General features: G+C 42.7%; 1 protein-coding gene across 2 annotated transcripts; it reads right to left on the bottom strand.

The window, feature by feature from the left end:
- Positions 1-221: 221 nt before the first annotated feature.
- Positions 222-15,797, bottom strand: ARPC1A (actin related protein 2/3 complex subunit 1A). Of its 2 annotated transcripts, none has more exons than XM_009091802.4 (10): positions 15,650-15,797; positions 12,334-12,438; positions 11,495-11,599; positions 9,165-9,387; positions 7,419-7,526; positions 4,363-4,575; positions 3,101-3,176; positions 2,740-2,933; positions 1,749-1,839; positions 222-613 (listed from the first exon to the last, which is right to left on the bottom strand). In XM_009091802.4, exons 2-10 carry the CDS (start codon positions 12,395-12,397, stop codon positions 575-577), a joined length of 1,113 nt encoding a protein of 370 aa, XP_009090050.1. In that variant the 5' UTR covers positions 12,398-12,438; positions 15,650-15,797; the 3' UTR covers positions 222-574. The 2 variants fall into 2 exon arrangements, with proteins under 2 accessions (XP_009090050.1, XP_009090049.1); XM_009091801.4 differs by having other exon boundaries at positions 12,334-12,415.
- Between the last annotated feature and the right edge of the window lie 6,831 nt (positions 15,798-22,628).

Raw genomic sequence — 22,628 nt, 5'->3', positions numbered from 1 at the left:
AATTGTCACCTCAAGGAAAGAATTCCTCTGGAAGAAGCTCATCTGAATCTTCACATCCAGATATCAGAACTCCAGGTCTGTCAACTTTAGAACCTTTCAGTTAAGATGAACTTCTCCTGCTTTAAGGCCATAAAATATCAGTGCAGGGTTTTCGCCACTCTTGTCTCTCTCCTAATTTCCTTAACATCCCTTTTTTAATCAATAAGCATCAAAACAAAGAATCAGTTTTTCTCTTTTTTATTATTATTATTATTATTACTTCTAGCAGACAATTTACATAAAATTCCCCTTTTAAGTTAGTGATTCATAACTTCCTGCAATAAACTACTTAAGGAGCAGCTTTGGTAAAGAATGGAATGAAACAACCAACCAAAAAAAAAAAAAAAAAAACAATCACAGCTGATTTTGAAACCAACACAATTCACCAAATTTAGATTCAAAAGAAAATCTGCCAAGCTGTATTTTCTCAGTGTTTCCAAATATTTCACCTTCCTCCTCCCTTTTCAGGTTTGTGCAGATGTGGGAGCTGCATTCTGTCAAGCAGTTTGTCCTGCTAGATCATGGAAATCCATCTTTACATGATTCGTAGCCCTTGGATGGAGGACTCTAAAGTCTTGAAGGAGAGAAAAAAAAACTTAATTACAATCTGCTGCCATAGCTTGAGCTAAATAATGCAGTGTAAATGCTAACAAAACCATGTAGAAAACATGAATATTTGAAATTAGACTCAGTCATAGAATCCCAGAATGGTTTGGGTTGGAAGGGACTTTGAAGATCATCTCATTCCAGTCCCTGCCATGGCAGGGACACCTTCCACTGTCCCAGGTAGCTCCAAGCCCCCTCCAACCTGGCCTTGGGCACTTCCAGGGATCCAGGGGCAGCCACAGCTTCTCTGAGCAACCTGTGCCAGGGCCTCCCCACCCTCCCAGGGAAGAATTTCTTCTTTAAGTAAAGGATTTCTTTCTAATGCAGGAGCCAGAGACCACAGTGGCTCCTGCATTAGAAAGAAATGGCTGATTTTGAAAGTCATTCCTTTCAAAATCAGCCATTTACAGGCCAATGATACAGACCTAAAACTGCACTAAAGCAGCTTAGATATCACCTCAACTTCTTGTTTGACTCCTGTACCCACCAGAGCCCTCTGGCACCACAGAACACAATCTATTCTTTCCCTAAATCAGATCCCATATCCCAGTTTTGGGAAGACCAACAGGGACCTCTGTTGGCCAGGCCTGAGCAAAGCAAGCATGGACATTAATACATCCTTTATTTTCAATATTGTATTTTCCAGCTGTTAGAGACAACTTCTTACTCCTTGGGTAAGTTAATTCTGAGACGACAGGGCCATGTTGTGCAGCAGGGCAATGAGCAGAGCCCCATGGGATGGAAGAAGGAAGAGGCAGGGGGTTGTGTTATACTAATTGTTCCAGCCCAACTTGGGCTGAGGCTGGAGAATGAAAGAATTAAGGGGATCTCTACAGAGACATTAAGTAATTCTATTAAAAAGTAAGTCTGTATTATCACCATCTGCTTAACAAACTGCATCTGCATTTATGCAGATTCTTGGATCAGTTTTTCTTATGGACTTCACTAATGGTTTTGAATATTCCAGTCTGGATTTCCTGCTGCTACTAAAACCTGGCTTGGGGCTGAGCCCCAGGAGCTGATACTAGAGATTTAAAAAAAGAAAAAAAAATCCACCACTCCAGCTAGTTCACATAAACATGGTAGTAAAAGCACATTTTTACCTTAAAATCCCAGATGGTCATTGCTCCATCGATGCCGGTGGTGCAGAATTTCCGACAATCCCGTTTGTCTATCTCATAAATAGACACTTGGCTGCAAACAGAGAGTGAGAGCTCCAACACCCATTCCAGAGAGCCAGAAAACTGGGAAATTTGGGTTGAATTCTACTCCTACTCTTTGGATGGAGACATGACTATACCAGAGCCTACACTAGATTCTTGGTAGAATGCCTCAGAAAAATAAGCCAAGAAAAAGATGCTGAGAGCTCTTTAATGGCTTGGTGAGACTAAATGTTTTCCTTGAATAAAGAGAAACTGCTCAACATCCCTGAGGATCACATATTTTTTTTTAATGCAAAGATATTTTACCCAATTAACCTGAATGAATCCTTTTGATTAACAGAATTGTGGAACAGTTTGGGGTGGAAGGGACATTAAAACTCATCCAGCCTCACCCTCTACTATGGACAGGGATACTTTTCACTATCCCAGGTTGGAGCAACCTGGCCTAGAAAGCTTCCAGGGAGGAGGCAGCCACAGCTTCTCCGGGCAACCTGTGTCACGGCCTCCCCACCCTCACAGGGAAGGATTTTTCTCTATGTTTAACCTAAATTTCCCCTCTTTCAGTTTGAAAACAGCGACACACAACAAATAAATACACATGGCAGTAACATCTGAAACAGGAAGCCGGGATGTGAATTTCAGGTGGATTTTGCTGATTGGTTTTGCACAGTGCCACCAGCCTCTTGGGAACTACCCACGTATTTGATAAGATAAGCTGTGTCCAAGGTACACAACACATTAACCACGAGCAAACAGCTGTAGCCACGTCAGTGATTAACCAGCACCCACAGAAATCCCAGAAACAGAGAGCTGCTGGGTAAGAACACAGGGGATACCAGCTGTACCCTTCTGGTACAACAAACCTAAGGGCTGGCAGAACAGCCTGCCTGGAGAACACTGCCTGCCCTGCTGCTGGCAGCAGGACACTCACGTTATACTGTTTTGGTGCAGGGTCTCCAGGGTGGTGTTGCGGTCCTCCGTGGTGGCTCTTTTATCCATGTTGCGGAAGCGCTCCATGGCGGAGATGTTGCGCTGGATGCTCTGTTTGGGAATGTCGAGTTTGGAAACGAAGCTCAGCAAGCCACGCTCGTCACAGTTGAAGAGCATCGGGCAGCAGTCGTGGCCCTGCAAGCAAACACCCGTCAGGAAACACCACCTCAGCATTCCCAGCCTGCCCTTCCAACAGGCAAACACTGACACAGGGCACAGCTTGTTTAGTGTTATTATTAACTGGGCAAAATATGGGGTTTTCTCCCCCTCCAAAACACGACCAAGCTTAACAAGACACTTACAGCTGCCACCACGCTGTTCTCCGAGACAAAGGACACACTCAGGAGTGGGAGGAACTCTGTTTTCAGCTGCGAGACCCTGAGCACAAGGACAATTGTTAGAGGGATTCACTGAAACCTCTCATTTTCGGCTTTAACAAAAAACAGGCACCGTTCCCACGCAAGGATTGTTGGAAAAGTCAAGGTAGCTTGGCTGTCCTGTGGTGACAACAGAAGGTTGTAATTTGCAATAAAAAGTTTCAGCCTAATGAAAGTGTGCTGGAAGATGTATAACAAAGCCAAGTATTCCAGGTGAAAGGCTAACATTACCAAAATTGTCTGTAAACAGGGGCAAGAGTTTAAAAGGAATACCCTCAAAAATGTCGGTTTTGATGAAGATATTAATTTCATTTGAATATAAAAACGCTTGAAATTTTGATGCTTGACATCTTTGCAAAGGGAAAAAGCCTTGATGTTCATTTAAGTCAACTTTTGCAATGTAATGATAAATGAAGAGAACTCCTAAACACTTTATAATTAATTCTATTCCCTGCCAGGTACTCATACAACTGTATTGATCAGAATCACAATTAAAAATTAATCCCAGCAATGTCTGGATGACCCCAGAGACTTCTACTACCAAAACATATGGAGAATCTCATCCTTTCTGGCTGGAAAGCCAAGGACACTGCAAAGTTATGCAGATCAAGAGGAGCAGCAGAAGGAGCAATTGTTAGTAAAATATTTGGTTGGATTGGAAGGTGTAAGTTGAAACCTTGCATCAGCAGCATCTTAAGGACAGATGTTGAAATTAATATTTCATGTACTCATTTTCCAGATTCTGGTTACGGATGTGGTCTTAGTGCTGCAGTGAGCATGTTTCTGGATTCTCTTTGAATGGGAATATTGCCTGGAATATTGCTTGGAATATTTTGTATTGCAAATATTGTTTTGAAAAAGGAAATACTGTTTCCCTGGTTACTCAGTGGAACATACCTTTTTTCCTAAATGCCTCTTTTTCCCCCAAAATAAATCGGCTATACCCTCACCAAAGAATTCTTACAAAGAATATAAATTATATACTCTAAAATCCACAGAAACAAACCTTATTCATAGAATATTTATATTTATATAAGCCTCAAAGAAACTCCTGGAGCCTACAGTGAAACAGGCAACAGAGGCGCGAGCTTGGAAGCCCAACATTCCACACAGAACTACAGAATCATTAAGGTTGGAAAAGACCTCCAGGATCCTCAGACTCCCAAGAGCAGCAAGGGGATACTCACATCATGTTTTTGGAGGCATCAGCCACTGACACGGTGCTGTCATGACTGACCCAGGCCAGGCGGTTGCCGCTGGCGGAGAAGCTCACGCTGTGCACCCACCCTCCGCTGCCTGCGCCCCCAAATTCCGACATCAGCTGCCCAAAAGGCATCTTGGAGCCCCAGGGTGTGCTGGCTGGCTTTTCATCCACTTCCTTAATGTAAGCAGAGAACACCCTGCAAATAAAAAGATTTTGGTGTGAACAAAGAGAGATCAAAGCTCCTGGGAGCATGAGGTGCATGTTGGAAGGAGAGAGATGTGTCCTGATTCTCCCAAAATAAAATATTTTGGTGTCTTTGAACAAGCCTGGAAGCAGCAGCGTGCAGAGAGAAAGCAGCAGTACAAAGGGTGTAAAGCACACAGGTTTCTCATGAATGCTGTTCTTGTAGCCCTCTCCCTTTTTTCCAGAAGATGGCACAAAAATACATGCTGTCAGTGCATTTTTCCCCATGCCAAGATTTCCCTTTCATCCTTTTGCAGTGCTAACAGCTCACCAGAGTCAAGCCTTCAGTTAGAGAAAACCCAGGAATGGCACTGTATAATTAGAAGCTAATACAAACACCTACAAAATTACCCACTCTTTAAGAACATTCCCATTTTAGCAGGATTTCAAAGAAAGAAATGTGATGTTCTAATGCCAGCAAAGGAGCTCTGAGCCACCTTCTTCCGGCTCATTATTGCAAAAATGCCTTGAAAACCTGAAATACTGCAATGTTTTTATAGATTTTTTTTTCCCCAGCACTACAGTTTTTAAGGTATGTTTAAATAGAAAGCCTCCCCCTTTCATCAAATTCCTTCTGCATGATTCAGACATGCCACAATGTGGTGTTCTTGACTGTTACCATGGAATTTAATGGGACGTCACAACCATAGGATTTGAGTCCATTGAACAGGAGGAGCAAGGCAGCTACACCATGCTACTACCAGAGGGAAAAAAAATCAGTGTAAATGAGAAACTATAATCAAATATTCATGGTTGCAGTCACACACAAACAGGAATTATTTTATAGTGAGTTGAAGAAAATGTAGCTTCCCCTTCCCTGTTTTTAATATCTTTTGTATGTGTGGGTAAGCACTTCCAAAGATACCTATATTCAGCTTATTTCAATAAAGCTGCTCATATGGAATGAGAAGGGTTTAACTGCAGCTATATTAGGTACAGATTTTCAGGGAATTAAGTATGGATATATATTTGGCTCTATTAGTTTAAATATAATCTAATGATAATCCTTTAAAAATCTGAATTTTATAGAGCTACCTAAAAGGACAGTCTCTTAATGTATGGAAGTAGGACAAGATGATTAAAGCAACAGCCTTTGACACAAGGCAGGAAAATCATACCTAAGTAGGGAAGACCTTGAATTTAACTGTTAGTTAAAAATATAAGAAGTCTTCCCCCTTATTAAAGTCTCCCTATCTTTTAAAACCAAAATCACCTCAGCTTGAAGGCCCCAGCCTTCAAAGAATGTTGGGAAATTACTTTCATTCCCTCAGCAAGAACATAAAATCATACTTATGTGGTGCTCATAGCTACATATATACATAGATACAAATGTATTTCAGATAAATATAAGGAGAGCTCATTTATCTTGGCCAAGTACTAAAAATCTCTGCTGAATACCCAGCAATTTGCAGCCTCCTGCCCTCCATTCCTTCCCCAAAATGTTTCCCATTTAACTGCTTATTACGTGGCAGTGGCTCTGGCAGATCCATTTCCTAATTTCCATCAGAACAGGTGCACACTTCAGGTATCTTTATTTTCTTTTAATATGGAACTGAAGGGAGAACTGGAATTCTAGAGATCTGTACTCATCATTTACAAAAGAGAGTAATTTTTCATGGTTTTGGGGAAGAAACAATCCTAGAATAGAGAATGGTTTGGGTTGGACACACACATTTCAGGTCACCTATATCAAAATCCTGAGGTCCTTTATGAAACCAAATTAAAAAACTTCTACATGTGAAAAGTAGCACCTTCTGTTTCACGTCACCTATTTTGTGACAGGAAGTGAATACATACAATTTATCTAATTTAAACTGTAAATAAGGCAGGAAAAAAGAGACAACTCTCCCCTCTCTTTCCCAGCTTCCATTTCACATCTCTCCTTACAGGAAAAGGTATCAAAGGATGGGGTTTAGATGTGAGGGTTTCATTCCGAAATAAGGAATGCAATAGTCAGTCCCACCTCCCCCTCCCACTCCTCCTCAGTCATTTTTAGTACACACTTTGAAGATTAAAAACTGCCCTATTACATAAAGAATTTAAGAAAAGAAGCTTTCATTATCATTCAAGGTACAAGTGATTAAGTCAATGTGGAATCAAGCCAGGCCCTGCAGACTCCCCATGCAGACTTCCCTGCAGTGACCCCAATCACTCAGAACAGAGCAGTCTGCAGGGCCCATCCCTCACACTGTAATTTCACAATCAGTTGCAAAGTCTCCCCCATCCATCTCTCACACCAATCTGCCTTTAACAGCCCTTTTTTTTTTTTATGGTCTTAAAAAAATCTCTTCTATTGTTGAGTTGCAAGTGGATCAATTGCTTGACTCTGCTCCCCACAGGCAAAGGGGAGGAAACAAGGAACTCAGAGAAAAAAAGATGGGATAACACCTTTGCAAATGACCAGTTACTCTGAATTTTGGAAAACTGCAGCATTAGGATATTGCTTTTTAACCTCTAACTAGCAGTGTTGGTGTTCTACAAAACAACACCTGCTAATCCAACTTCAGCCTAATGACCAGCTCTCAGCCTAAATGCTGTCTGATGCTGGGAAGGAACCCAGGAACCCCCAAATTCAGGTGTGTCCCTCAGCAGATCCATGCTGGCTGTGCAAAGTCAGGACACAGCAGCACCAAAGCCAAGGTTTCTCAAGCTGGATGTTTTTTTTTGGTACCAACAGCAGTACACAATGAGCCCCCTTTTATTCTGCTAGCAAGTGCAATTACCTGATGAACATACTCAAGCTACTGATTTGATCCAGTAACCCAAACTGTAGATAAATGTTTTAGTTTCTCTCACCTGCACTTGAAGTCACAGGATCCTGCAGCCAGCAGGACATTGTTGGGGTGCCAGTCCAGGCTGAGGACAGTGGAACGAATGGGCTTTTTAATGTGTTTGCTCACCCACCTAAAACAAAACCAAACCAAATAAGACATAAAATTTATATGAACATATTTTACCTGATTCCCACAAATCCATGAAGCACTCCTCAAAAAGATCACTCCCTGTCAAGGGCTAAACACATCAGTTTTGGAAAAAACTTCATGTCCAAATCTTTCACATTCTCTTGTGCAATCTGTGAACTTTATGGTTAGCTTTATTAAACTTTCAAATATTATGAACAAACTCATTAAATATATATCTCCTCAGCTAAGTCCTATTCCCCTTCAAACTAATGCATCAGATGGAACTTCTTGACGTGAATTTTGCCCAGGAATTGCCAGGTCTCTTCCCCCAGTGAACACAAGCTCAGCTGGGACTGAGACACTGAGCTAAGCAGCACTATTTTCATGGATCACCAAGCACAAGTCTTTCTCCAGTCTTTCCAATGAATTTTATAGTCGCATCTCTTACCTATTGACTTTTCTACTGTTTAAAAATACAATAACTATAAAACACAACAAGAAAATGGGGGAACTGCCAACGACCCAACCAGTGCATTCATCTCAATTATCCGCAGTGCAAAGTGGTGCTGCTGCTGAATTCGTCAATAGTGGCCTAAATATGTCTCAGCAGATTTGGTTTAGCTGAACTATTTACAAACTAGTAATGAAATCTATTATTCACTTGATGGCCTTTGAGATGATGGTGCTTTTTTCTTTGATTTTAATTCCATCAGGCACAAATTTTGAGGCTCACAATTTACAAATTATATTTCTTTAGCATATGGAGTCTTGATGCTTTTGGAGACAAGTGAGCCAGAGAAAAAATATTGATAAGTGAATATGCTGGAAAGCATAAAACTCCAAAACAATCTTTAAAATGTATTTTGCAGATGGTGTCATTGTTTTTCATCTCCACATGGCAGACTGCACATAGAACACCTGTGTTTTTGTGCCTGTTTATGCAACCCAAAGTAAGAGAGACTCCACACACTGATTTCAGCTACAGATGATAGAGAAAATGTAGCTCCAACATGTGCAGCTACAAAGGGAGAAGACCAGAAGCATTAAGCTTAGATGATAAAATGATAAAAATGTTAATGGTAGAAATATCTTTGTGATATTCCTATGTGAAATCTATAAACTGTGGTAAAAGTACATGGCAAGATGCAGAACAGATCAATGACAAGCTGAAACATCTTCTAACAGATCACCCTGGAGATGTGACAGAAACAAACCACTAACGACAAGAAATGGCCCAAAATAATAGATACAGAAGAAAGACACCAGTGAAGATTCATTCTGGCACAAAGAGGGGAAGGAAATATTTATCTTTTTTCAACCACAGAGTTGTAGTAATGAAATCTTTACTCTGCAGAAATTCTTGCACTTTCAGAAAAGCAGCATATGTTTATGGCAGTCAGGCAGAACACATCCACGCCAACTTGTACTGGCTGAAAATATGCAAAGGCCTTTAGGTGCTACAGCAGAGTGAAGAGAGAGAACCTTATTCCCCAAACGTTCAAGTCCATAAAAGAATTGATGAAGCCATCTCTCTACACTTCCTGAATATTTTAGAAATTACTAAAATAGTAACCCAGTCACCATCATTAAACACCTTCAGCTTCCCCATGCCGACCTTCAAGACACAAAACCAGCTCACCAGTCATTTTCAGACTCAAAGTAGCACACGGATATGAGTCGAGCTCCACTGCCCACAGCAAACTTGTTCTCCAAGGGGGACCACTTGACGAAGGTGGCGGCGCGGTTGATCCTGAGGATGACGAGGGTGGGTTTCCACACGCCGTCCTTCTGGCTCCACACGTAGGCGTTGCGGTCGGCGCCGCACGTCACGATGCGGTCGCTTTTGGGAGCCCAGTCAATACCTGCCAATGAAGAGGTCACAGGAATTCATTTTCCCTTTTATAATACAGCAAAACAGAGATCACTTCACAGTTCTCTGTCACAGAATCCCAGAATGGTTTGTGGTGGCAAGGACCTTAAAGATTGTCCAGTTCAAGCTTTGTGCCAACGCCCTTTCACCATCCCAGGTTGCTCCAAGTCTCATCCACTTGGACACTTCCTCAGACACTCCCAGGGATTCAGGGGCAACCTCAGTCTCTCCAGGCAATCTGAGCCAGGGCCTCACCACCCTCACAGGGAGGAATTTTGCCACATCTAACCTAAATTTCCCCTCTTTCAGTCTGAAACCATTTCTCCTTGCCCTGTCACTGCAGTACCTGACAAACTGATCACTGACACAGTTATTACTGTTATGTCATTCCCTTTCACCTCTTATTCTCCAGGAGCTATTTCAAGCTGTTAGGGATACTTGTTTCTCCCTCTAGCTTTCATCAAAACTGCAGATCCCAAATTCCCAGACCCCAAGGATTTGCTGGCTGAGGAAGCTCCGAGGGCTGGCCAACAGGTGGAGCTCTGCAGACCGGCCAAGGCCTGTCCACTAGCACCCTCCAAACCTCTGACTTGTGCAAGATCCCTCTCAACAGCTGAAACTCAGCAATTCTAAAACTGCACAACCTCTAACAACATTTTGTGCTTGCTGCCAGACTGTAGCCATGATCTAAAGTTTAGATAACAGGGCTTTTTGGTTAGCTGTTATCAATCTTTATGCACTGACACAATGCTTACACTTTTTTCTGTGCCTATTTAAGCTGTGCCACAAGAAAAGTTTACCAAGAAAAAAAAAAAAAACAAATTCAAACAATAAAATAAAACCTTTGATTAAGCTGCTATTGCTTCTTTCTCCTCCTAGGCAATGAAGGATGTTCCCAACTGGAAAGTCTTATGGGAACATTATTTTTCATCTTTTCTCTAGCATCCTTGGGGACATAGTCCTCAACTCTCCTGTGAGTAAGGAGAGGCAGCTCACCATAAACCTGAGCCACAAGAAGGACCTTGTCCCCTGTGATCAGGAGCTGCAGTGGCAGCAGCTGACTCACTCCTGTCAGGGATTACAAGCAGATTGATCAGTGGATCTCCTGTGTGTAACCACAGCTTAACTCCACTCTTTACAACCACCACAGTGCTTTGTGCTCCAGAGGTTCACACTGTGCAGGAAAGGAGGGAGAGCTCCTCTCCCAAGTCATGAATATTTGGCATCTAACACTAACAGGTACAAGTAGAATGTCTTAATAGGGACACATTTAATTTGTAAATGCAGCCCAAGTGACTCTTCACAAAGAAGCAGGGATAGTTGCACTCTTGGACAGCAAGAATTGTAAAAATTGAAAAAAGCTCCTGCAAAATGCTGTTGGACTGATACTTCTGCCCATTTGTGAGCTGAGAAGAGAATCTGCTGCTTTGGGCAAGTGCTTGTATTAATTATTTTCATTTCCTTAAGAGAATAAAGCCCTTTTAAAAATATCACCATGGAAAAAAACCCAACCCAATAATATAAAAGACTGCCATAGAATAATTACATTTTTAAAAATAACACTTTGTGACTCAGTGTGGTAGCTCTTCTTAATTTCCATTGTGGATGTACAGGGCCTGCAATAAATATGCTCACTGACTGTCTAAGTCCAGGACTGACCACTTCATATGTTTATACAGTCCTTAAAAAAGGGTATTTATTGTTGTTGAAAACCACAAAGCAATTCTACAGTCGTATACCTGATGAAATTTTAGTACTAGCACTTGAAAGGGAACAGCATGCATCACTGTGACACAAGCAGATTACTTCAGTAGACTGAAAATGTGTTCTCATTATGTCATTAGGGATGAAAAATAAGCCATAGATAAGAAAAAATGGCTCAGTAACTCCACTGAAATGTCTGGAAATGAGACAGGGCTTTTCTTCCTAACATTCACTGCATGCAGTTCAGAAAACTGCTGCAAGGCTTTGCCTAAGTGGGAATGCCAACCTATAAAAAGATCTATTTACTCAACACTTGCAGATTTTTTGTTCAGAATCTCAGCTGAGTAAAACAGGAGGGGTTGGAAAAACTCATGTGTGGCTCAGCACATTCTCACCTGTAATGTGTCCATTGTGTTCCTTCAGCTCGTGAGCCTTCACCCACTGGTTCCCACTCTTCTTGTAGATGTGCACTTCATGGTTATTAGGGCTAATGGCAATCTCTTGAAAGAAGAAATAAAACAATCCAATGGTACAGAAGGCTTTTTAATAGCAAATGCTATATTTGGAAAGATTTTTCCCATCTAAAACCTCTATTCACAAATTTGAGAGCATTACATGGGCTTAGTAAATGAAGGACCAAAATCCCTGGAAAATCTCCAATAATTATGGACAAAGAATCGTGGGATGGTTTGGGTTGGAAGGCACCTTTAAGATCATCCAGTTCCACCCCCCTGCCATGGACAGGGACACCTTCCACTGTCCCAAGCTGCTCTAAACACCATCCAACCTGGCCTTGGGCACTGCCAGGCACAGCTTCTCTGGGAATCTGTGTCAGGGCCTCCCCACCCTCACAGGGAATAATTTCTTCCCAAAATCCCACCTAATATTGGTACACATATCATGGTCACGAGAACTCTGCACAGGAAGACAACACATCTGGAACACAACAGTCCACATTATTTAGAAAACTTGGCCAATAGGCAAAGCTCTGCGGAACACCAGGAAGACTCAATTACCTCCTATGTCAGAGTTCCAGCAACAGGCTTAGAAAAGCTCAGATTTGTAAGACTTGTGCTTTTTGGATCAGAAGTAGAACATTTAACATGCAGAACTATATATCTGATCACACCTTCCATAAATGTGACCCAGAACATCAGCAGATCAAAAACTGACAGCAGAAAGAAAAGAGCAATTGAAAATGATCAATTAAAAATGAAATGAACTCATTACTTACGAGTCCGGTCTCTGTTCCAGGCATGGCAGGTGATTGGCTCCAGCAGGAACTGATGCAGAGACATTCCGAGTTAAAGAGATTCCTATGTTGTAAAAAGTGAAAAGGCTGAAAGGTGTAAAATTGAAAACAAAACGCTTCAAAATGAGAGAATTAATGAAACCAAGTTAACCTTCAACATTCACCAAGCATCTTTCAGTGCAGTGCTACAATTTATTTACAGATCACAAGTTAATAAATATGATAAGGCTGCTCAAGAGCTGCCTGTGGCACACCCCCAGATATTTTCAGCAGGATGATGGATTTGCATTGTCCTGCTTACATTAGCTAAATGCAGTTGCCCTAAAAGCCAGATACACGTGGTTCTTTGTGTATCCTCACAGACAAGAGAGCAGGTCCTCAAGAAATCTAATAAACCTGTTAATTTTACTGTGGAAATAGAACAATTAGAAGAATAAATATCTAGGACAAAGGTCAGTGAACTGATTCTAAAGCCTGACTTGTATCCAGGCTCACAGGCAGCACTACAACAAATTTCTTTTTCAAGAAGTCAAACTGATGTGTAACTGTGATCTGCTGATATATTATTTGATAAAACCATTTATATGTATCTTAGGGAAAATTTACTAAGATTAGTAATTAACTAATTAGTAATTTCTTCAAATTAATTCAAGCACTGAACTATTTGATAATCAGGCTTTTGCCCCATGAAACTCAAACACTATAACAAGCTGAATCATTATAGTTTGTGAGTATTTTGTTTAAAAAAGGCTAAGTACCTACTTTTTTCTTGTAACTTATGGCTGTTACAAGAGACAGTGCTGAAAATCTGCAATTGGAGGCACATCCATCCACAGATACAAAGTTGTTTAAAATGTTTTAATTATATTATCTTCCATCCTTTAATGCTGCCTTTGGTTAATACAGGACACAGAATAGTATATTTTTGAAATGAAAATATTTTAGACATTAAAGTATTTCAGATACCAAAATATTTTAGGTGTTAAAATATAGTATTCTATGTGCTGTTTTAACCAGAGCAGCATAAATGGATGGAATATAACATCATAACAACTCAAGGTCACCTGAAATAATAAAAATGTGCACAGCTCAATACATCCAACTTGGACTTGTCAATTCCTTTTGTATATTCCACTAACTTTCACAGCAATCTATCACTGCCTGATGGATCCAAGCATTTTTACCCCCACATATCCCTCTTAAAAGAACTATCTCCGTGATGTCATTCCAAGACATCCACACCCATTACAGCCTGGAATTACAACATACCCAAGTATGGCCATGTTAGCACAGGGTGGAGACTTCAGGACAAGGTAGGAATTTGGAAGCAAACAGGAAATGAATGGCAATCCAACAGAAACTTGTGAGTGAAAGAAGGATGAGTATGCTCTTAGGGAGCCTCAGGAGTTACTATCATAAAAACCTCGAGAGTGCTGGATCTTGGAGCAGAGGTGAGACAGTTTTTCACCAATGCAAGTAACTGGAGAGACATTTTATTTAGTTTTTTGTTTAAGGAAATTGAGCACTGTTATTCTAAAAATATGCAGATGATGGGTGCATTTCAAATGTACGTGAAATACAACTTTTAACAATACGAGCTTTTAGCCCAGCTCATAATTTTAACCAGCATGTTTTTCACGGTTCTTATAATAATCACACTCCACCAATCAAATGAGGTATTAAATACACACGCTCCTAGGCAAAATAATTAATTATTTTTTGTTAATGTGAAAATGTTGCTATAATCTGGGTTACCTCTGCCCTTGAACATCCATCATTTGAGATGCCACGTGTGGAAGCAAAACACAACTGCAAAGTGCTTTTTCCAGGATCTTGCTTTAGCTCCTGCCAACAATCAGTAGCAGCACATTTCCATATACAGGAAAAGTTCAAGAGCTGTTCCACCAACAAGGAATGCTCAGCCTTTGCTACTCTTTCCGAAATAAAATGTAAAAATATCCAGTCTCATCTCCCCAAGGAATGCAGCTATTTTGAAACACTTTCTAATACAACTGTAGTATTTTATTCACAGATTGGCATTACATATAAAATATGGTCCCACCCTAACTCTTAGTTCAGGTATTTTTACTCATCTGCTCCCAAAACCTACGCAAAGATGTATGATCCATTCCTTTCCATTGATTGAATTACTTAAGCTCCACAAGTGGTTACAAGAGACTTTGTGCCATTTTGGTTTGGTTACAAACCCATAAAACACAACAGTGATTATAACCTCAAAAAGCAGTGCTATTTCTGTCTCCTGATAGATACAGTGCTATGTTCTTTGGGAAGATAAATCTTAAAAAAAGTTTTCCAGATATATTTAATTCCTTACTAATAGACAGACAAAATTCAGCTCATATTTCACTAGGGAAAATGCTGCTGGCTTTATGATTTTTAACAAATTAATAACCTCAATACCTTCCTGTCATCCAAACTCAGCATCCCACATGGGAAAGATATGGGTATGGCTTTGTTACCAAGTCCTTAACGCAGCTCTCCCTGAGTTTTATTTCAAATGGAATGCAACTGACTTTGAGTTTCAATAAAATATTTTAAAATTCTAAAATATTAAAAAGAAAAAAAAAAGGGGAAATCTTGCATCTTTGTAGAGCAGTTCTTTCAGTACAAGGCCTGAAAGGATCGAGGTTGGGATGTACAGCACTCAGCTGCTGTCACCTCTGGGGTGAGAAATATGTGATGAATGGTACTTGCCCATTCCTGGACAAACAGCCAGCCAGGATACGGACTGAGAAGTGAAGATGGAATGTGTGCGTGTGACAGCGAGAAAGGGATCTTTTTAATCCTTTCCCAATCTCGGAGCACCTACACCACTTGCAAACACCTGGAAGCCAAGCACCTGCGATGAAGGACAGCCTCCCAGCACTGTCACTGCCTCCAAGTCACTCAGCGCGGATGTCCCAGGGGGTGGGTGGCTCATCTCGGGCACCCCCTGACACAAGACACCGCTAGCAGATAAAGCCGCCGGGATGGGCACGGATTGTGAGCTGGGCCCTGCCAGCACAGGGCACGGCGGGGGCCGTGAGGGGTACAGCGGGGAATATGGGCGGGGGGGGGGGGCACAGCGGGGGAAACGGGGGGCACCTCCTCGGCCTCGCCTCTCCCCGGCCCCTCAGGGCGAAGGGGTGAGCGGTGCGCACCGCCTCACCCTCAGCACGGCGTCCTCAGCCCCTCGGGGCAGCGATGCTGCGGTGCCTCCCCCCCGCGCTCCCCTCACGCCGGCGGGCCCGCAGGCTCCCCCCGCCCGGCGCCCATCGCTGCCGCGGCCGGGACTCACCTGAGGCGGCGGGGGCGGAGCGGGACTCGCGGACTCTGGGCAGTCAACGCGACTCCGCTCCGGCGGCAGGAGAGGCCGAGGGGGCCCGGCTCTGACACGGGCGGCAGGAAACGCGCTCGGCGCCTGCGCCGCCAGCCCTCCCCACACAAAGGGCGGAGCGGCGCCTGCGCGGCCCCTCAGGGCGGGGCGGCTCCGGCTGGAATTGAGGAATTGACAAGGTAAGGAGAGAAATTTAAGGTCATAAAGTCCGGCTGTCGATGTACTCCCGGCATTGTGTGCCCTAAACCACATTGGCCAAACGCCTCTTAAACGCCTCCAGGGGTGGTGAGTCCACCGCTTAGCTGGGTAAGCTGTTCCAATGTCTGACCACCTAAACAGTGAAAAAATAAAAAAATTATAGCATCTAACTCGACTCTCCAGTGACTCAAGGCCATTTCCTTCAGTCCTCTCACTGCAGGCACGGTAGAAGAAGCTGGATCCCGTCTCAATACACCCTCCTTTCAAATCTACTACTGTAGTCAGCCTAGAGCACAAGTAAAGAAAACAGCGGGGGAAAAAAGGTATTTCCCCCAGCCTGGTTGTTTCTCTGAGGAGAAAAAAACAAAAGTGTGATTATTAATTGTTCCCAGTAGATGACTCCCAAAATACAGAGGTGCTGGACACATACATGAAATTGGGTCCCAAACAGCAACACTCATAACCCATCCTACAGGATACATCACATAGTATCTATTCTTGTATAATCACTGATATAATGGAGACAAAAGGCCACAAATACGAGAACAAGTAAACCCACATTGGATCTCCGTGCGACTAACCAAGCACAGTTCCCTCAGCCATGGCTTATAATGTTTTCTTTCATGAACCTTTTGCCCTCCTCTGGACGTGCTCCAGCACCTCAGTGTCCTTTTGAAATTAGAGACCAAAACTGAACTCGGCATTCAAGGTGTGGTGTCACCAATGCCGAGTACAGGGGGACGATCACTGCCCCAGTCCTGCTGGCCACACTGTCCCTGATACAGGGAAAGATGTCACTGCAGGGGACAGGGCTGCTCTGGAGCCAGGCTGGGAGAGCTGGGGATGTTCAGCCTGGAGAACAGAAGGTCCAGGGAGATCTTAGAGCCCCTTCCAGGACTGAAAGAGCTCCAAGAGAACTGGAGAGGGACTATGGACAAGGGATGGAGGGACACGACACAGGGAATGGCTTCCCACTGCCAGAGAGCAAGGTTAGATGGGATATTGGGAGAAATTCTTCCCTGTGAGGGTGGGGAGGCCCTGGCACAGGTTGCTCAGAGAAGCTGTGGCTGCCCCTGGATCCCTGGAAGTGCCCAAGGCCAGGCTGGATGGGGCTTGGAGCAGCCTGGGATAGTGGAAGGAGTTGGAACTGGATGATCTTTAAGGTTTCTTCCAAACCAAACAATTTCATGATTCTATGATTGAGGGTTGGAATATCAAAATAAGTTCATGAGCAATAATTTTCCCTGCTCTTAATCCCCTAGAGGAATTACCTCCTCTTTGGGGTCTCATGGTTTGTCTCCTTCAAACTTGTGAGATTTTGTGAGCTCAAGTACAACAACAATGAACAAAAAAGTCTGGGAGAATGGGGAGAGATAAATGAGTCCCAGATATACTGAGGAGCAATAGAGTAGTGAGTTTAATTTCAAGTCTGAGAGAAAATAAACAATTTATAAGCATCTCAAAGGAAAAAAAGAAGGTGAATGGTGGCCAGTATGGCTTTGTCAGGAATGAATTGAGCCAATCTAATTTCCTCTTCTGGCAGCATAACAAGGATTGCAGATAAGGGCAAAGCAATGTATGTCATACATCTTGATTTTTAGTAGAGTTTCTGACACTGGCTTGCAGGATATTCTAATAATAAACTGGGAAACCAGTCTAGATGATACTGCTCTAAAGGAGTTGCAAAACTGGTTGAGGGAAGAAGGACTTAATATCAGTGCTTGTACAGGGAATTACCTGTGCATTACTCATCTGTGATGCAATAATGCAATTACTGCATCTGAAGCTGAGATCAAGTTCAGAATAAACACAGTGGCAGAACCAGGGTTCAAAATGGGAGCTCTGTGGTAAAAATGGGATGTGGTTGAGCAGCAGGTGCATTGCTGCTCACTCCAACACCATCAGCTTCAGATTTACACCACTGGGAATAGGGCAGCTGTGCTGCAGGGGAGGGTGGAGGGGCTGCTGAGGGTCAAAAGCTGAACAGGAACCAAAATTATCTTTTTGCAGATGAGGTAAACACCACAGAGCACTATGTGGGTAAGAAAATCTGAGTAACACACACAAAGGAATCCTGCTCTGCTGAGCTGCATTAGAGTCCTGTGCACCAGAGAAATGTGGATGATTTGGGGAAAAAGGTGGCAGTAATGATCAGGGCCTTTGAACACATGGCTTCAGCTGAGCCTGTTGAGAGGACAGAAAACTGAGGGAAGATGTGCATAGTCTTGGAAGAGATGAAAGGCTGCTGCTCTGAGGAAAGGAACGATTTGTTCTCTTATGGCCACAGGGTAGGGCAAGAAGTCATAAACTGAGATAACAGCAAGGCAGATCTGGGTAAAAAATTGTCAGCAACTGCTTTGAAGTAGTGAAGCCCTGTGTCAGGAACTGATGTGACAGGATGGAGGGCTGCTCTGAGAGGTTTTCAAGAATTAATCTGAAATATCAGTCAGGATGGCAGAAGTGCAGAACAAGGTGTTGTATTCAGGAAGGAGGTGAGAGTGGATGGCCTCTGTCAGTGGTCCTGTGGCTCTGTGGCTGCAAGATGTGTAATGGGTGCAGCTCTTTTTGGTTTTACAATAAACCTGCCTCAGCTGCAGGGATTAAAGACGCGCAACTAGGCCGAGCAGAGTTACATAACTGCAACAAAATTACATTTTAAGTACGGTTTTATGTTTACAAAATAACTTTCACCAGATGGAGGGACAGCCTCTAAATGAGGAGCTCTGCAGAGGTTTTAAGCATTAAAAGCTAAGACCCTGTCTCCAATGCAGTTTCCCAAAGAATTTTCCACCACTGCTCCTGCTGTAGTGCTGATACAATTGCTCTGTGCTAATCCAGGAAGGATGCTGATGTTTTTGAGATTACAGCCTCACAAGCAAGGCTGAACTGATTTTAGTGAAAGTGGTTTAGATGCAATCTGACCTTAAGGTATATATGAAAAAAGATTTAAGCTGGGACATCCTCATTCAGCTACAGGGTAGCAGCTAGTCAAAAAGAGATCTTCTGGGTGTTAGATGCACAAACAGGTAATTGGTGAATGAAAAGTCATGCTTTGAGTGCATTCTAGGTGTGCCTTGCCACAGGAGCTGTTTTTGCCTCTCAGCTTGTTTGAATTTGCTCCTTCTGTGCTCTCTACCCTCCTGTTGTGATGCCTTGCATCTTGAGTTTGAGCAGAACACGAGTTCTACCTTCTCACTGTGAAAAATACAAGTTTTGCCCCATACAATAAACCTTAATAAGACTATGAATAAAGGCTATTGATGAGAGGAATTATTTGCAAGAGATGACCTGGATCACATCTCCCATCCTTGACTTGAAGAATCTTTAATCTCTGTTAGCACAGATCTGTCACAAAATGTTGGATGTGTTCCATCATTCCAGAAATACCAGGGATGTATTATTTGTCAGATTTTGAGTCTGAAACACAAATAATTATTTTGTCTGCAGATTATTTCACACATTTTTTGTCTTCTATTCTTTTAAGGAAATATTTAGCTCTTACTGTGCATCCATTTGGAGAGAGGAAGGATGCTGCTCCTTTTCCCTTTCTGTTTTACCATTAGTGAAAACATCTGTACTGTCCATTAGCTGTTCCAGGAGTACCTCTGTGCCTAAAGAGACTTGTGGAATATCTGTGTTCCCATTCTCAGTGAACTGCATGAGTCAGCTGGTGTTGAGAACACACCTATGTTTTCCTCATATCCATCCCACACCCTTTTCTGCTCTAATAAATTCATGGCAGGTGGATTCAGACATGGGAGCTCCAGCTTCCCTGAGCCACTGGCACAGAGGAAGAGGACAGAGGCCTTGGATAACCTCCCCAGGAAGCAAAGCCTGAGACACAGTGCCAGATGTGCAGTTTGTTTAGAGCCAATGGAACTATCCCAATTCCCTCTTCTCTGCATCTTTCCCTTCCTGTATGGACTTCCTTTCTTTGGCCAGGCTCTGTTCCTGTACCAGAAATGGTTTGATTTAGCAAGAGGAATCTTTGCACTGGAAAAATTGACCTGGAACCTTCTGATATTTGTGCACGGTGACATCAAGGTGAGGAGAATGGACATGACCCTGAAGAGTGGTAGCTAATGAGTATTTTATCAATTGTGTGTTCATGTCTGTGCACACATCAGAGACTGTGCTTGAGAGCAGGAAGTGGCTGCACAGAAGGCAGAGAAGAAGAATCCTTTGTAGAGAGTGATGCACACATTGCAGGGATTGTCTCAAAAGGTGCATCCAAGTCTGCAAAGGTCCAAATGTCTAGGGATGCTTTCAGTATGAACTGAACCTGTGCTTCCTGCAGCAGGTTTGGAGAGGGGAAATGCCCCTGGTGTGCACCAAGTGCCATTGTGTGATCACAGAACACATCAACCTGAAAGGGACCTTTAAAAATCATCCCATCAAACTCCCAAGTGATGAAACAGAGAGCTGGGGCAGGGCAGACCTACAGCCTCCTCATTTACAGTTTATTCTGCATCTGTCCCATCTGGTTGGTTTTACAGCCATTTTTTGGGGAAGACCAGCTTCTTCAAAGACCTCTTGTTCTTGTGCAGAATTTTCAGTCTCCACACAGTGTTTCTGTTTGCTGTTTGGCTGTTTCCAGTTCCTTCATGTGAAAAGGAGCAGAAGGACAATTGATGTGCCATTTTGACGGTCAGAAACAGGACAATGGTATCTACCCCAGGAATTTAAAGGTGCTTGTGATCTGGAGTTTTGTTGCAGTTAAAAAATAAAAGTCATGCTGCTGATGACAGCACACCTTCCAAATTCTCATTTGTGGGTGTAGATCAACTGCTGAGACCAGTGGCTTGTTCCTGCTGCATTCAGGCACCATAAAGATTCTGATGGATGAGTTCTGCACGGGGTGCAAAGTGCTGAAATTCCCTTGTGCTCCAGTGGGTTCAGAGTTCCCACATGCAGCTTTTCTGCCTAGCCTGGATTTCCTTGAATTAGTGCATTCCCTTTGGGACATATTGGTTGTTAAATGAAAATGTTCCTTTTCAGGTATTTGTGCTGAATGTGGAAGCTAGGTACAGGAAAGAGTTTCATAGCTGCTCTGTTGGAATAATCTTTCTAATATATTTGTACATGTTTTTTTATACCCTGGGGTTTCATAATGGTGGAGTTTTTTTCCCCTCCTCTCAGGGCTAACTGTTCTGCTATTCCTTCTTGACTTACAGGTCTTTTATTGCAATTTAATAGTTGCTCTTAATCTTTTCCAGGTGCACATAATGATCCTGCTCTTGACACAGATCTTTTGCCACACAGGAAGACTGTGAGGAAGGTATGAAACAGATTGAGAGCACAGCTATTTATACAGATCATGGAAAGCTAGAATATGTAGATTTGAAATCTGTGTGTTACCTTCTGAGAAATTTTGCCATATCTTTAATTTTATTGTGTATCACAGGCTGCCTTCTGAAGGCTAGATCCAGAGTTAACTGAAATCATTGGAAGGAATCCCTGACATTTTGGACCACTCTAGATCAGACCATAAACCAGGTGGTGGGGGTGCTTGTTTTGAACCACTGGACTAGTCAAAGTTATTGTCCCCACCTGTGATTAAATCAATAGTTTTCATTCTAATGACACCTCAGGCTTTTATTTCCACCCTCCAGTGGAAAGAAGGTGGCTGAGCGTGTGCTGTAGGTGGAGGGCGAAGACATTGTCTGAGCACACAGAAAGCACAAAGGTGGCAGAAGGCTCAGTGTCAGTCTGGGAGGAAATGCTGTGCATTAAATCCCCAGCTAGCTGTGATATTTGGGAAGTGCCAGTTGTCAGCACAGTGCCAAAGGAGCAATCTGCTCAGTGCTGGCAGCTCTGCTCTCCTCTGCCAATTCCAAATGCCACTGACTCGCTGGAGAGGGAACCCAGCCTACTCTTTGTTGGAGGGCTGATAGGTGTGAGGAGTGGAGTTGTGTAATAAGTGAAAGAAAGGACAAATCAAGAGGAAATGGAGGAATTCCTCAGGGTGCCATCTGTGATGCAGATTACCAGGGAGGCAGAGTGAAAGTGAATTTCTTCTTTTGTGGATTAATTCTGCCAGGCTGCAATCAGTGAGCTAACATGCATCCTGCCTCTCAAGATCATAAAAAGCATTGCAAGTGCTGACATCTATTATTAACACTGCTTTCAAATCAGCACTGGAGAGAAATAATGGAATATATTCCTGAAAGTTTCCAGCTACCACCAGAAAGGGCAAAAGGTGGGGAGGTGACTTACATCAGCCGCAGCTTTCTTTGCTCCCTCATCACCTCCTCAGTGGTCACTGATGATTTCCTTGGGCTCATTAATAAAGTGTTGAAGGTCAGGCCCCAGCATTCATTTAATAGTAAACAAACTGATTTTAGAGGGCAGAAAGAAGTCTTAGAGACTGAAAACATCTTTCCTATCTGCTCCTCTCTTCCATTCAGCTGCCAGAGATGATTTATGAATGACACAATAATACACCTCTGAGGCAGAAACAGACCCTGTTGTTTACCAACTCCTGAAGTCCGCATCCATTTTTCTGAATTTCTGCTGGATTTGAGTTTATATACCAACATTATTTATTTTAAAGCTCTGCTGCAGTAGCAGCAGCTGGCTTTAGACCTGACTGAAGCTATATTTGATTGCTGTCTGAACAAACATGGTCTCTGCTCCATAGTTTATGATATGGATGTGTCTTTTTATCTCATGGAAAATATGAGCCCCACAGCTCATTTAGTGCTTACTGTTTACTGATATGAATCATTGGAGGACTGTTATT

This window comes from Serinus canaria, chromosome 14 (genome assembly GCF_022539315.1).
Source record: "Serinus canaria isolate serCan28SL12 chromosome 14, serCan2020, whole genome shotgun sequence".
In the NCBI taxonomy this organism is placed as follows: domain Eukaryota; kingdom Metazoa; phylum Chordata; class Aves; order Passeriformes; family Fringillidae; genus Serinus; species Serinus canaria.
Note: the sequence above shows the minus strand (reverse complement) of the source record. Positions and strands in the feature narration are given on the sequence as shown.